The 14,660-nt window shown below is 38.7% G+C and overlaps 1 protein-coding gene across 1 annotated transcript; it reads left to right on the top strand.

Moving 5' to 3' along the window:
- The first annotated feature begins 8,666 nt into the window (after positions 1-8,666).
- On the top strand, positions 8,667-12,612 carry LOC149840713 (uncharacterized). Its single transcript, XM_090004532.1, has 2 exons — positions 8,667-9,321; positions 10,147-12,612. Exons 1-2 carry the CDS (start codon positions 8,812-8,814, stop codon positions 10,198-10,200), a joined length of 564 nt encoding a protein of 187 aa, XP_089860658.1. The 5' UTR covers positions 8,667-8,811; the 3' UTR covers positions 10,201-12,612.
- The last annotated feature ends 2,048 nt before the right edge of the window (positions 12,613-14,660 follow it).

The raw sequence follows: 14,660 nt of genomic DNA, 5'->3' as shown, positions 1-14,660 counted from the left end.
ATTCAGGTCAGAAATCCAACAGAATCTGAATACGTTCAGTCAGATTCGGTATCAGAATTGGTATTTTGATTAATACTTGGATCTGTATTGATATAGGGCATAACAGCCAAATCCGGATTTGAATATGAACCGAGTCTGAATCCATCATATATCCAAGTTCAAATACGTCTAAATGTTACATCCAATTAGCTGTTTAAGTGAGTCGGATCTGGATCCAGATTTAGCTTTCCAGGCCCCTGCCAACCCGTTGATCACCGTGGGTGGTCCCACACAGCATCACCCCCACTTCTATCCCTCTTCTCAATACCAAACAAAAAGGCCCTACAAGACCATCATACTTGGAACAAGTGACTGCATTTTTTTTTTTGGGATCGTGCTGGCTCAGCCTGCCATACCTAGGTCGTCGTGCCGGCATCATAAAACTCCGAGGCTAGGACCCCTGCCCTTGGGGCGTTGGCTTGCGCAGAGGGGGTGAAACCCATGAAAACAGAAAGACATTGGGATTGACATTTTCCAAGTGATAAAAATATCAAGATGCCATTGATAATTATTTATATCATGATTCCATTGTTAAATGCTTACAATTGTAAGGTCCCTCTCTAAGCCCAAAACTCATTAACAATTGTCAACAAGAACCTGTCTGACATAGGCCTGACTTAGGCAACATGGCGAAGCCTCTAGAACTGAGCCCAATGCAGAGTTTGGCTGCATCTTTTGGGGCCAATTACAGTGCCAACATTTCTATCAAACATAATCTTTCAAGGATTACATAAAAAAACTCTTGTTGACCTTGTAAAAACTACTATTTAATCTGATCCCTAAACCTCATTTATTTCAAAGAGAACAAAAAAAGGAATTACAAAAGTATCTTCTCTTGTCATGAAAATGTTATCTTCATTATTTTAATGAAATTTGAAAACATCTGGTTTTGCACTCCAATAGTCAACAGCCTGTCCATTCTTGATTGTATATTTTTTCACCAGCACACAGTATATATACACATAAGAGCATTTTTATATGAAATAAATTAAATAAAAAGGCAAGTACATGTTTTTAGGCAAATTACAATAACAACAGGTTGCTGCTGCAGTAGACAAAGCAGGTGAACTTGCTAATTCAAATGGACATGAGAGAGAGAGAGAGAGAGAGAGAGAGAGAGAGAGAGAGAGAGAGAGAGAGAGAGAGAGAGAGAGAGAGCTACATCATTTACTAAGAAAACTCCAAAACCAACCTAACAGCAAGCCAAATAAGTGCATCACTTCTTCAAAACAAGTGAAGCAGAGTCATCTCTTCTCCTTTTAGATATAAGCATGTGCCGTCTATAACTATTCTGGAAATTCTGCATATGTAAGGGGTGATGCTCTGTTCATGTGAGGCCGACCTAACTCTTTCCACTCATCTTCTTTCTTTTTTTATTAGGCCACACCCATGGGGGGTACCAATTTCATTGACAAATTATGAAAGTGGAAGCTAACATTAATATCATCCACTTCATTACTGCAGCATCTCTCTCTCTCTCTCTCTCCAACCAAAATATTATGTGGACCTGGGCCTAGCCAAAATCAGTTAAAACTGGCTGCCCTGAAAAATAGCTTTATATGTAGGTAAGTTGGTCCTTGCATCAAACCTTGAACCAAGCAATTGGTGTTCTTTTTTTTTCCTTGAGGTAAAAACCAATTGACATTTTCCTAGGGATTCCATTAAACAGTGTTTACAAGAATGACACCAGTGGAACCCACAACACTCAAGAGTATTCAACCTGTTGGTTGTACCATTTATGGCGATAGGACTGCAGCTTTAGGCATTTTGGGGTCCAACTTATATTCCAATAAGCCCTGAGCATACTCTAAACAATGAAGAGGGGTGAATGGGTCGGATCCTGGCTAGAACCAAAGAATTTCAGGTTCTAGCAGGTCTAGTGTACTGTAAACAGGCTTTCACATAGTTTGATCTTGTCTGAGTTCTGGTCGACATCAGTGGATCAGATCCAACCAAGACATGTAAACTCTCCTTTTTAGCAATAATTGATAGGCCTTCACCATTTGTATTTATTAATCATTCTGACCACTTAAAAAAATGACAATAGTTGTATCTATGAACCTGCAGATTTCTTTATAATTGCTTATTTACTCAAAAGCTTGCTTTGAATCGAATTCATTTATCTTAAAATCTCAAATTTTCTATCGCAAAATTTTCGTGCGATATTGATTTGCTATTCTCCTTAAAAATTCATCCAAACATTAATTGCACTGCATCTAATCATACATGTTTTCTAATTAAGCGATAACCAATACATCTGTAAGTTCAAACTAAGCACAAACACCTATCCCTATGCTTTTTAAAACAGTTTAAGACCTAATTAGACTTCTTTCAAGGCATTCAAGTTGAAGGATGTCATGAGTTCGATACCCGGGGCATGCGTCCCTCCCTGATTAGCAAGAGGGGCTGCCAAGTGAATCGTTCTGAATCAGCCAAAAAGTTAAAAAATAAAAAATATTACTTGTCAATCAAAACTTGACATGCGTTAAAGCTATTAAAATAATAATTTTAAGTATTTTTATATTTATTAAAAAATAGCCGATTCAGGGTGAAGCGTATCGGCCGATACTCACCGATGACAACAACATTGGGTTTAACAGCTTGGAGGTAGATCATACGGCAGAGCGTCAATCTCCCCTAGTCCCCACCACCTGAACCAGGGTTTCTCCTCAATAAAAAAAAAAAAAAAACACAGTAAGGTTCGTGGGTGATTGGTTTCGGATCTGGATCTGGATCCGGATCGATGAAATTGACAGCCTTAGAATTTGAAGAAGAATAGAAAATTAGTGGTCCAAGGTTGGACAGCTACAGTTTTGAACTTGTACTGTGGGCTGAGGGGTACAAAGTTTTTTTTTGTTGACAGCCAATCTCCCACTGGGGACAGCCCACATGACTGCATTGCTGTGTGCCATGTTGTGCAGTCAAGGCCAGCTAAGCTACTGTACGCAAGAGAATCCAAAGTTTGAAGACAAAGCCTGGTGAAGGGTAAGCACGTGTGTGTGGTGCCCCCATTTAAGCTAAAGAAGAGCAAGTCTACACGTGTGCCACTACAAGACTCACCTCGCACGTGCTCATCTAGGTTCCCATAGGTGAAGGCCACCTGTGTGATGAATATTGGCATTTTCTTAAAATTTTTTTGTAAAAATACGATATTTTACCCTAGTCAATAAAAGCATAAATTTTCGTGGAAAACATTTTTGGAATTATTTTGCTGTTTTTAGTTCATTTTGTTGGTGATGCTTTGCCAATAAAAGCATGGATTTTTTTTTTAAATTCAATATCTCACGAGTAAAAGTTAGTGGTATTTCTCATTTTAAACTTTTGTCACTATACTAATCAATTACACAAATATACTGGCAGGAAAATTTCAGAGAGTGAAAATCTCACAATATTTTGAAATTTTGGCTTTATATATATATATAAAACAATCTTGGAAGCATATTGACACATATAAAAGATAAAAATATTATATTACAAAATTGTTACAATGATTGTTATTACACGATGTCTTGAAAATATCATGTCTTTTGGTATTATATTGTATTTAAAGAAAAAGGTGATATTTTCGAAATATCTACAATATCTGTGACATAGTTGCTTTTAGTGGGTCGGATACTAACGTGGGTCCAATGCGATTACAAGGTTCATCTAGCGGGTCTGATGATGTGATCAAGCAGGTTGGGTAGGATAGGCTCCGCTTGACGTTGCTTTTAGATCAACGTAACATAGTTTGTTTTTTTGCTAAGGATTGGATCATGGATTGTGTTTTTCAGACGTCAAAACACAATGTTTGAGTCAACAAGTTTTAGTATATTACCACCGGGGTGGTCACCTGAATGGCCAGTAGGGTGGTTGTGAAGGCGTTGAGTTGAAGATGCTCGATCAAACCCCGTTGGTGCATGGGTGCAGAGTCGGACCTGTCAAGAGGCCAATGAGACTTGGGCCTTAGGGCCCCTGGGCCAAAAAAAATTTTAGGAGCTCATTTTTAATAAGGATTTCATTTTCAATAGGGGCCCCAAAAAATTGAAGGCATTGCCCTCGAACTCCCCCGAACTCCTACTATTAATAAGGGGCCTATTTTTAATAGGGGCTCAAAAAATTTCGAGGCCCTACCCCCGAACTCCTATTATTAATAGGGGGGCCATTTTTTCCCTCCGCCTCATGCCCCCATAAAACATAGGTACGGCCCTGCATGGGTGTATCCATAGTTTTTAGAGGTGGGCCACGTAATGCAAGATAGTCATGGGGTCCCACCCAAGGGTTTTCAGCAAGAGTTCTTCCTTGTAAAAAAGAAAAAAGAGTTTTAATATATTGTGGGCTGTTGAATTTTTGTAGCTCTTAAAAAACCTACTTACCTATCACAAACACATGATTCAAAGCTCGTTCCCTACTAGCCATGTAGATCACATCTCTAGAGTTTGAACTTTGATCTACAAAAAAAAAAGGGTACTAAAAAAGTGTTTTTTAGACCTTAGTTGCATACCTTCGTTAGTACCAGATGTTTACCTTATATATTTCTTTGAAAATAAAGTAGCTATTGGCAAAATTGAAAAGGGGAAAAAATGAAAAAATAAACTATAGGCTACAAATGGTACGGAATATGTTAAAGAAATGCATTGTCTGACAATGTAACATAAAAAAGCAAACCAATTGAACACATGATTCCATTAGCTTACATAACTTGATTAGAAAGCAATCCAAATTGAACACATGATTCCATTTAGCTTACATATAGCTTAATTGCATCATTCCCCATAAGCAAATTTCTTGTAAAATTTTTAATTATTGTTAATAGTATTTCAATGAATTTGCATTTTAAATATTAGGATATTTAAAAATAGTTTTCCATGAATTAATTGTGTCCTTTTATCCTGCTTCTTAAAAATTTTGAAATTTGTGCATCGGACCTAAATTGCATGTGGGGCCATACCCGTATCCTCGTGACATGGATTCTAATGCACTTTTTTTGTTTGTTTGTTATGCAAGCTTTAATTTAACTAATTGAGTGGGCTCCCCATTACCATTTTATGAAAAACAGAAAAAGAAAGCCAAAGAAATGAAGAGAAAACATAAAAGAAACAGTGATCAGTGATGTGAGCTAACGAGGCTAAGGGTTTTAATGGGTCGGGTTGAACCAGGACCTGACCCGTACCAAACCCTATGGGGTCAGGGTTTTGTAATAAAAGAGGAGGCTGGGTTAGAATCCTAGTCGTATCCCAGGGGTCCTATTAGTATATGAATCCAGGCATGGTTTTTAAAATTTTATACCAGACCTGGGTCCGACTCAACTCCTTATTAAGATCCGTGATTTTTTCAATATAAAAAAGTGTAAAAAATATTATTTTACCGCGTCTGGACTGGCTCTGGTTCATGTAATCCTCATAGAACCTAGGTATGGTTTTCCTTGTGGTAGACCCGATTGGACCCAGGTCCGGATCTGATACCAACTCCTGAAAGTCAGATCTGGGCTTGGACCTACCTGGGTCTTAACCAGATCCCACCCATTGACACCCCTAAATGAGGCCGCGTAGGAACTCCAAGCGTGGGAACAAACATTGTAGTGATTGAAGTGGAAAATCTTCAATATCTGCATCAATGCATTCCCCCACTGCTTTAAAGTGGCTAGAAAGCATTGGAATTTGTGGCGTTGAAGGGTCGGATCTGACCTAGATCGGGATGGGTCTTGACCCGGATTAGAATTTGAAGTGTTGTTATCTGGTCTGTGTCAAATAACAAAAACCAAACCCGGTAAAATATTTGATTTTTTTACATATTTTAACTGAAACTCTTTTTGGATCTTAATTGGAAACTGTATCAGACTGGGTCCAATTGATACTTGGGTCTTTCAGGTCCAACATCGTTGGATAGTCAGACCTGATGCACTAAGACTAAACCTTGGTCATATCGGATCGTATCCAGCTCAACTTCTTTGGGTTTAACGATAAGCTTCAACAATTATTTGAGGGAAATTTTAAGATACCCACCCCAAACGTTTAGGCTTAATTTACCAGTGCACTAAACATTTCAGACTTTGCTAAACTTCTTGGGTTAAACTAAAAGTTACCATTTTACTCCCGTAACTATGAAAATAAAATTATTAATTTACCCTTACTCTAAAAGGACGAGCAAAGTAAGTTTGACTAGGGGTGGCAATCGGGTCGGGTTGGCGGGTCAGCATACCTCAACACGAACCCGACCCATTTATTAAACGGGTAACCCGACATGACCCGGTTAACCCGTTTAATAAACGAGTTGGGTCGGGTAAACGGGTTGATGGGTTAGCGGGTTGGCGGGCGGGTCGGGTCGGGTAAACGGGTTGGTGGGTCAGGTTCGGGTAAACGGGTTGACCTGCCCGCCTAACCCGTTTATTAAATGGGTCAGGCATACCCCTAACACGAACCCGACCCGTTTAATAAACGGGTTAGGCGGGTCGACCCGTTTATGACATGAACCCGTTTAAGCCAAACCTGAACCCGCATAAGAGGCGGGTTGGCATACCCCTAACACGAACCCGACCCGTTTAATAAACGGGTTAGGCAGGTCAACCCGTTTATGACATGAACCCGTTTAAGCCAAACCCGAACCCGCCTAAGAGGCGGGTTGGCGGATCATGTGAGGTTTTGCCACCCCTAAGTTTGACACCTGTAATAATACTTGAAACACTGACCTTAGTATGGACAACAACTCTAGCCACTAGACCATCAAGCGTATTGTTGAATATTTTTCAAAACAAATTCATATATTTATATTGTGATAAGCCAATCCACCCAATAATTACTCAACCCACTATAATACAATTGGGTCCGCTTGGTTCCTCAATAGTTGATCCAATAAATATCTAAACACAAACTAAATGCATCTTCATTTGACCCAAAAGTGGACGTGGTTATATATAGTTGACAAAAGTTTTACTAATTCAAGAATCAATATCAATTAGCCAACTATGCGAGTTTTAAGATTTTCATTTAGATATGATAACCTAGTCTACTTAATTTTGAGCATGTATAGATTTTGGAAAAGTGATAGCTGCTAACACTTTTTAGCCTATCATGAGTAAATAGGAGTTTTAGGTTGTTTTTTACAAATCTGACCTCGCAGATGTGTTCAGCATGGTTGATTTGTTAGAAAATGACACTTGAATCATGTATTTTAATAAAAAAAAAATTTAAGTATTAATTATTTTTTAAAATTGTAGACAGTTGATTTTTAAATCTTATAAAAACCTAACTACGTATCATAATCTAAAGATTCATGAGTTTATTCTTATAAAATTAAGCATGATGTATAATCATATTTAGTGGGTTGAGTAATTGTTGGGTTGATTGACTTATCACAATATAAATATTAGATTTTTTTTATCTTCTGCCAATTTATTGGATAATTCTTTCTGGTTAGAGCTTGGATATGAATTTAGAGTGGCCTAGCCTAAATTTAAGTTAGTTTTTTATCAGATAGCCTAAATTTAAGTTTGCTTTTTTATCGGATAGCCTAAATTGAAGCTTGCTTTTTATCAGATGGCAAAACTAATCCAACTTCAAGATAGTATGAAGTTAAACCTATTAATACACACTATTCTTTAAAAAGACGCAGAGGTGGCCTAACTGATAACTTTCACAGTCTAAATTTCTAGCCAGGAACTCGGACCTAACCTGGACCCTTGTTTGCATGTAGCAAGATATGAAAGCCACCAATGGTCCAGCTGATTCCAAAAGGGTCAATATCTACTGAATTTGATCGGTTTCAACTATTGTAAACAATCAAATCCTCAGACCCGATTGGTTACCTCAGAATCAAACCTGTACAGAAGGTGGTATCCCATGTGGTAATCGGGGTCCTGTGCCAAGCTGAAGGCCCAGGATCGAATCCCTCTGCCACATGGGGCTTAAGAGATATCTGGTAGGTGTCTGACTAACCCCAGCTTGCCTTTCAAGAAAAAATGCCTCTGTCTCTCTCTCTCTCTCTCTCAAAGTGTATTATCATGTATAGGGGTGTCAAAGGGTTGGGTTTGGTTTGGTTCTGACCCATGTGGTATCAGACTTAGACTCAGTTTTCGGATATGGTTTCCGGTCTGGACTCAAATTTAATAAAAAAAAGCATACCCAAAGCTGCAAAGAACTACATGAACCAGACCCGGACCCTACCTGGTAAAACTATATATTTTTATCATTTTTACATTGAAAAATTATGAGTTTTAATCGGAACTCAGGTCGGGTCTGAGTCTGGTATCAAATTTCACAAACTATACCCGGATTTATGTATTAATCGGACCTTCGGGTCTGAATTCGGATTTTATTATTTATTACCATACTGGAACCCTATAGGGTGTGGTTCGGGTCGGGTTCGAGTAAATCAGGCCCGTTGACACCCCTAATCATGTATGTGCTGTGGGTCTCCACGCATGATGCCAAAGACAAAACCGTAATTATCAACCGCCCCACCAATTCACATGCTTCTCTCTTGTCCTCGCCTCAATTACGCAAATGTGAAAACACACGAACCCATTCTCACCTCCCATTGGCATTCCCTCCCCAAAACAAAAACTTCTTCAGGCTCTGATCTAACCACCTTCCCCATTCCATTCAAACCTCTCCATTTCTCATTTCACCCCTCTTTCCCCCTTTGTCCCCTCCCCCAATTATTTTTTATTATTACTCTCTCTCTCTCTCTCTCTCTACAGTCCCCCCATCTTCCCTTCATTACCTTCACTCCTTTCTCCCAAAATCCCATCTTTCCTTCTTTTCCTACCTCCCACCTGTGACAAACCCCACAAAAATGCCTCCTTTCTCTTCTTCACCCATAATTCTTCTCACCCTTCTCCTCATCCTCCTGGCCACCCATCTCTCAACCTCCCAGAATGACCCACAACCCAATACCATTTATGATGTCCTGAAGATGAATGGTTTGCCAATTGGGCTGTTACCCAAAGGGGTCAGCAATTTCATTGTGGATGACCTGGGAAACTTTGAGGCCCATCTTGATCAACCCTGCAATGCAAAGTTTGAGAACCAAGTGCATTATGAGAAGAAAATATCTGGCAACTTGAGCTATGGGCAGATGGGAGCTGTCTCTGGGATCTCTGCCCAGGAGCTGTTCATGTGGTTCCCTGTGAAGGGCATAAAGGTTGATGTTCCCAGCTCTGGTCTGATCTATTTTGATGTGGGTGTCATCTACAAGCAGTTCTCATTGTCTCTCTTTGAGTCACCTCCTGAATGCAAGGCTGTGGATCATCTCAATGCCCCTGATCTCTATCAGGGAAAGAGAATTGCTGATGTTGTCCTGAAGGTATATAAAGATTCTCCTTTTCCCTTCTTTTTGTGGATTTTCCTTGATGATCTTGTTGCAGATGTGGTGGTTCTAATTTTGCTCTTTTCTAAAATGCAATTGCTTTGATCGGATTTTTTTCCTGTATTAGATCATCACTCATGTATTCTATTTTAAAATGTTTGTTTTGATGCCTACTGAAAAGTTTTTGGAGTACTAATTCATGCATCATTTTGATTGGATTTGTATTACTTTTTCATCATGGTTTTAGGAGTTTGATCTCTTTAATGGAATCCTTCTGATTGTGTATATACAGTTATATACAATTGATGGAAGGTCATCATCTGTATCTCTTAATCCCAAATTTCTGGTTCACTTAATGGATTAGAATTTTTCTTTTTGTGTTTATTTGCTATTTTTGCCACTGATTATCAATAAATATTTGTGTTTAATACTTCATTTATGGCGTTATTTTTGTTTACTAATTGTGGGTAATTGAAATCATTCAACTTTCTAGCACCCATAGTAATCCATCACCGGTACCACCATGCTTGGGAGTATCATTGGATTGTGAATATCTTTGTTACCGGTTGTCTGGTTTCATCCTCGTTGTAACCTTTTTATTCCAAAAGTTAATTCTTTTCCAGTTTACATTATATAGTGGAAGTTGAGTATTGAAGCCTCATTTTTTTTATCCCTGGGATTTCAGTGTCTCTAGCATTTATGTTAGTTGGTCCTTGTGTGGTACTTTTTCAATTTCTTCTGAAGGGTGATGTAGTTGTATTCCCTCATCTGTATAATTCTTTCAATATGCTGAAAAGTCCAAAACTTGTTATTTTGTTACAGTGCAAAATGGGGAAACTCCGCTATGAATGTGATCAGGACATGGTCGCTCTATGAATGCATGAATTGTCCACTCAGCCAGTTACGATTCAGCAAGTTATAAATATGGGTTGCTCTTACCATTAAGACAGTCTCAGAAAGTCTGGTTTAGCAGATAGTATGCCTCCACATTATGCTTGGATTAGAATACGGGCTAGTTGGGATTACTGTCCGCGAGAGCATGAATTTTTGACAGGATGAGGATGATGTTTGCTGCATGTATGGATAGACAGAAAGGAGGAAGAGAAGGAAACATGATGTACAATTGAATTATATCAAGGCGATTTGAGCTGGTTAGTTTTCCAAGGTATCACTTTCAGGTTTTGATCATTATAGTACTATGTGAATTGGAATTTTGATTTGTGAAATATGGAGTTGAGTCATTTGTGTCGTGTTCTTTGGTTTGAGCCATAAAAGCTTCTGGTGCAGTGAATGCCAAGCTAATTAAACTTCAGTGCCATAACCTTTGATTTGTTTGTACAATCACATGTATTTAGATGAATAATGAGTATCGAAACACTTGTGGGGAAAACTAACATCTGTCTTTTGTCACTTGGTCATGTGTTTTAGTTTCTTTGTCATCTCCAAGACTTTTCATGACAGATCTAGTATTAAATTGATTTCAGTCATGTTATCATGCTCTCAGCCTTCTATAAGCTTTGCTTTTAAACAGATGATGATCTGCAAGTGGTTGCTGTATATGTTTCAAATTCCATTTGCTCGAATGAAAACTGTAAGGTTGGATTCTGCTTTGCAAATGTGGCACAAGTTTTGTTCAAGATCAGATGATGCTGCCTCAGTGTTTCAGGAGGTGCAACTTGATTCATTGGCGCATAATAGAGACTTGGAGCATGAACTTTTAAAACCGACTAAGCCTGATTAAGCCCGTGGATATTCTGACTTGATGGCATTAGTTGGTTCTGTTGTGACCCACCTAGCTGTTATATCCAACTCAAGATTGGCTCTTGAATTTACTGATGTTCTAAAACCTTGATTTAAATGGCTTTATGACCCGAGATACATAATCTAACCATAGGAAAGTCCCCATGCACATATCATTGCTGCTTGCAATGACACCATACCTGCATTGCCAGCATAGCGATCAAACATCTTAAAATACCAATTATTTTACTGTGAAATTTCTCATTCTCACAAAGTTTTTTGGTTTTTCTTCAGGTTCTCATTTAGAAATCTCAGCAATATTATTAAATTGTGAAACAGAAGAGAATAAAATGATAAAATCATGGTTAAAAATTAAAGACTGCACACAAAGAAAAATAAAAAAGGTGACATCTGATATTTGAAAATGTGATGGTGTTATCACATTTTTAAATCTAAGAACAGCATTAAAATTTTCAAATGAAAGGCATGTATCATTTTCTGTCTTTTTGAAAAGATATTTGCCATTATGATTGGCAGCAAGTCTCCCTAAAAATGTTCTTCAGTTCACGATACGATATGAGATTGTGAGAAAATTACAAAAGATGAATATTTCACCTGGATGGACAAAGCTCTGATATGCTTGTAACATTGATTAGTTTTTGTGCCTCACTGAGAATTATCATGCATGTGCAGTACTTACGCAGAGTAACCACGAACTTTGAGGATGTATGGTGAAACCTGAACTGCTCCTCTACTGAGTGACGACTTGTTTTCAGAATGGGGTATCATTTTGAGCTGTTATTGATGGCTGGTGAATGGTTGCAGGATACTGTAACTGCATTAAGTTTTTGTGGAGAGAACTGCCGCATGATGAAGATGAGCTAAAGCAGTGGTGTGTTCATATAAAATAGAACCAGAAATTACCTGAAATTGGAAGGACTGTGTTGCTGTGGATTGAGCTAGTTCCTAAATGATTTTAGGAATGAACCTTTTGATGCTAAGACGTGAAAGTCCATTCAGCAAGTCATGTATCAGATTCGGTTTTGCATTTGACATACTCGAGTTTGACACGGTTGAATGGGGCTCCAATTGCTGTTTTTTTTTATAGCTGGGCGTCAACTTTATACGCACCAGAAGGTACAATTAGTTGACCTGTGCCCTGTTCATGGTGTCTGTTAGCGTGAAAATCCAGGTCACCCCTGCCCATCAATGTGTACATCCAGTTTCGACCTTGCAGCAAAAGATGCGCAACCTAGGTTTTGAACTTGTGATGCCCCTTTAAGTGAGGATGCCAGGATCCACCCTCTAGCCAGATGATCAGATCCTCATGTGTGCACAACTTTTTTTAGTGCATATGGCCAAGCTCTGAAACTGTGGTGTAACGCAGTTTCTATAGAATGAACCGTTAAGGGGATGATGTTTGCTACTTTCTTGGGTTTCAAACCTTCTAGTCAAAAACTCTAATTTTTTTGATGTTTGATCCAGTAAAAATCATTCCTTGGATCATGTTTTTCTGACGTGTATATTAGATTTTTTGGAGTTGAAAAATCAGCAGTGTACATTGTACTGGATTCTCAACCATCAAAACATCATATCTTTATGCTGAAAAAATACGATCTAATGTCGATTTCTACTATTTTGGCCGTGCTAAACACGTCCAGCGGATCATATTTGGTCAAAACAACATCCTCTTATGGGTTTCATTTACGGGATTTTTACATTACAAATGTCGATTTCTACTATTTTGACCATGCTAAACACATTCATGGGATCATATCTGGTCATAACATCCTCCTATGAGTTTCAACTAAGGGGTTTGGAACCCATGAGAGCAACCAACATTTTCTGGTTTGTACGCCTTAAAACCTGTTTAAAAACCTTTTCCGGTTAACTTGGTTTCCAGTAGAGAAACTGAAATGCAAGTGGGCTACATGATTAGTGTCAGGAACTTCATTGAAATGGAGAAGAGGGTAAGGACTAGAACAGACTTTGTCGGTGGTATGGGGGGGGGGGGGGTGTGTGTTCGGTAGGCAAAATAATGTCAGTGATATGTATTGGTCTTCGATAATTGTTAGCAAAAGACAATGGTTGAAATATCATTCCACCGAATTCAATGATGGGGGTTGCTTGGTAGGAGAGGATATGCCTATGAACATGCACACGTGCACATGCATGCGCGGGTGCAAGATTGCACCTCTCTCTCTCTCTCTCTCGGATTCGGTTAGAATTTAAGATTATTGAATCCGAACCTAATTGGATTTTTGCATAACAGGATTAGGAAGGACGAGGCTAAATCCGAGTCCTGATCCACTAATTGGATCCAATTGCATGTACTTGGATTTGGATCTTTGTCAGCTTGAATATAATTCTCTATAATAAATGTGGATCTATTATTAATCAGATCTTTCATTTCCGAATCTGACAAATTGATCCGGATTCAGTCAGATAACTGACCTGAATCCAAACCAGTTATATCACACACACACACCCTGATCACACATGTGGAGCATCCGATCTTCACAGTCTGGCTATTGAGGCTCTTCTTTGGATAATCCAAGGAAATCCCTCCTCACCAACCACACATTGGCTGGCCTTCAGTTTGTAAAACCCTTGAGAACCTCCCTGTCCACTCAAAAGTACACCCAGCTTCGACCTTGCCGCAAGGAACTAGAAATGATATTGTGGTTGTTTGGATTGGAAGTAAAACAAACCTCTATCCCTCTTACCCCTTGAATTTAATGCAAATGTTAGCATCCGTGTGCCTTCTTTCTCTGTCTTTGACTACGTAGAATCTGAATTTCCACCTTTTTAAGATACTAATGGAATTCCTGATGTTAATGAAAATAGTTGCAAATGTCTTTTTTACGATGAGTAATCTTTGCTGAAGCTAAGAAAAAACCCCAGATGGGGCCCACGACCACCCTGTCTTACGTGGCCCACCACCACACACCCGTGCACCAGCGGGGTTTGATCCGGCGTCTTCAACTCAATACCTTCACAACCACTCCTTTGGCGAAAATGTCAACAACCACACTTAACGCTTTAGAGAGCCTACAAGGGCTTTGCTCATGTACTAGCGGCCATTCTTGAATATAACCAAGTTGACGGAACGTCATAAGTGAAGCTGTTTTTTTTCTCTAATTATCCAACGAAATATTTTTCAGCTCTATTTCTTGAGAAAATGGTTCGTTTTTACTCTTAATTACATATTTTCCTACTTTTTTAACTTATCAATATTTTGTCAATAAAAATACAAGAAAAACAAAAGAAAAAAAAAGTTTAATTTCTCACAAGAACTTGACTGCTGTTATTTCGTTATTTTAAACTCTTTTCTCGTTTCGTGAAAAAAGGCAGTAGGTGGTACAGTGGCACCATTCTGTTCTGCGTGATTTGTGGGTAATGACCCTTCCTGGAGCACTCTCATCCCACAAAAGGACCAGATCTCGTAGGGGTGAAACCTGTAAGAATCAGTTTGAATCTATGTATAACTGAATCAGGCCAAACAAAGTCTAGTATTATATGGAATCAGACTCTGCAAACACCATACAAACCATGATCCCGTAGCTCTTATTACAGTTATTGGATTTATATAGATT

The sequence above is a fragment of the Nuphar pumila genome, chromosome 4 (assembly GCF_984573655.1).
Source record: "Nuphar pumila chromosome 4, dmNupPumi1.hap1.1, whole genome shotgun sequence".
NCBI lineage: Eukaryota > Viridiplantae > Streptophyta > Magnoliopsida > Nymphaeales > Nymphaeaceae > Nuphar > Nuphar pumila.
This window is presented reverse-complemented; position numbering and strand designations above follow the sequence as displayed.

Excerpts from the sequence above, each read along its gene's own strand:
- LOC149840713 (XM_090004532.1), top strand. The coding sequence starts at position 8,812 with ATGCCTCCTTTCTCTTCTTCACCCATAATTCTTCTCACCCTTCTCCTC. Across the intron at positions 9,322-10,146 it reads TTGCTGATGTTGTCCTGAAG|TGCAAAATGGGGAAACTCCG; the intron begins GTATATAAAGAT and ends ATTTTGTTACAG.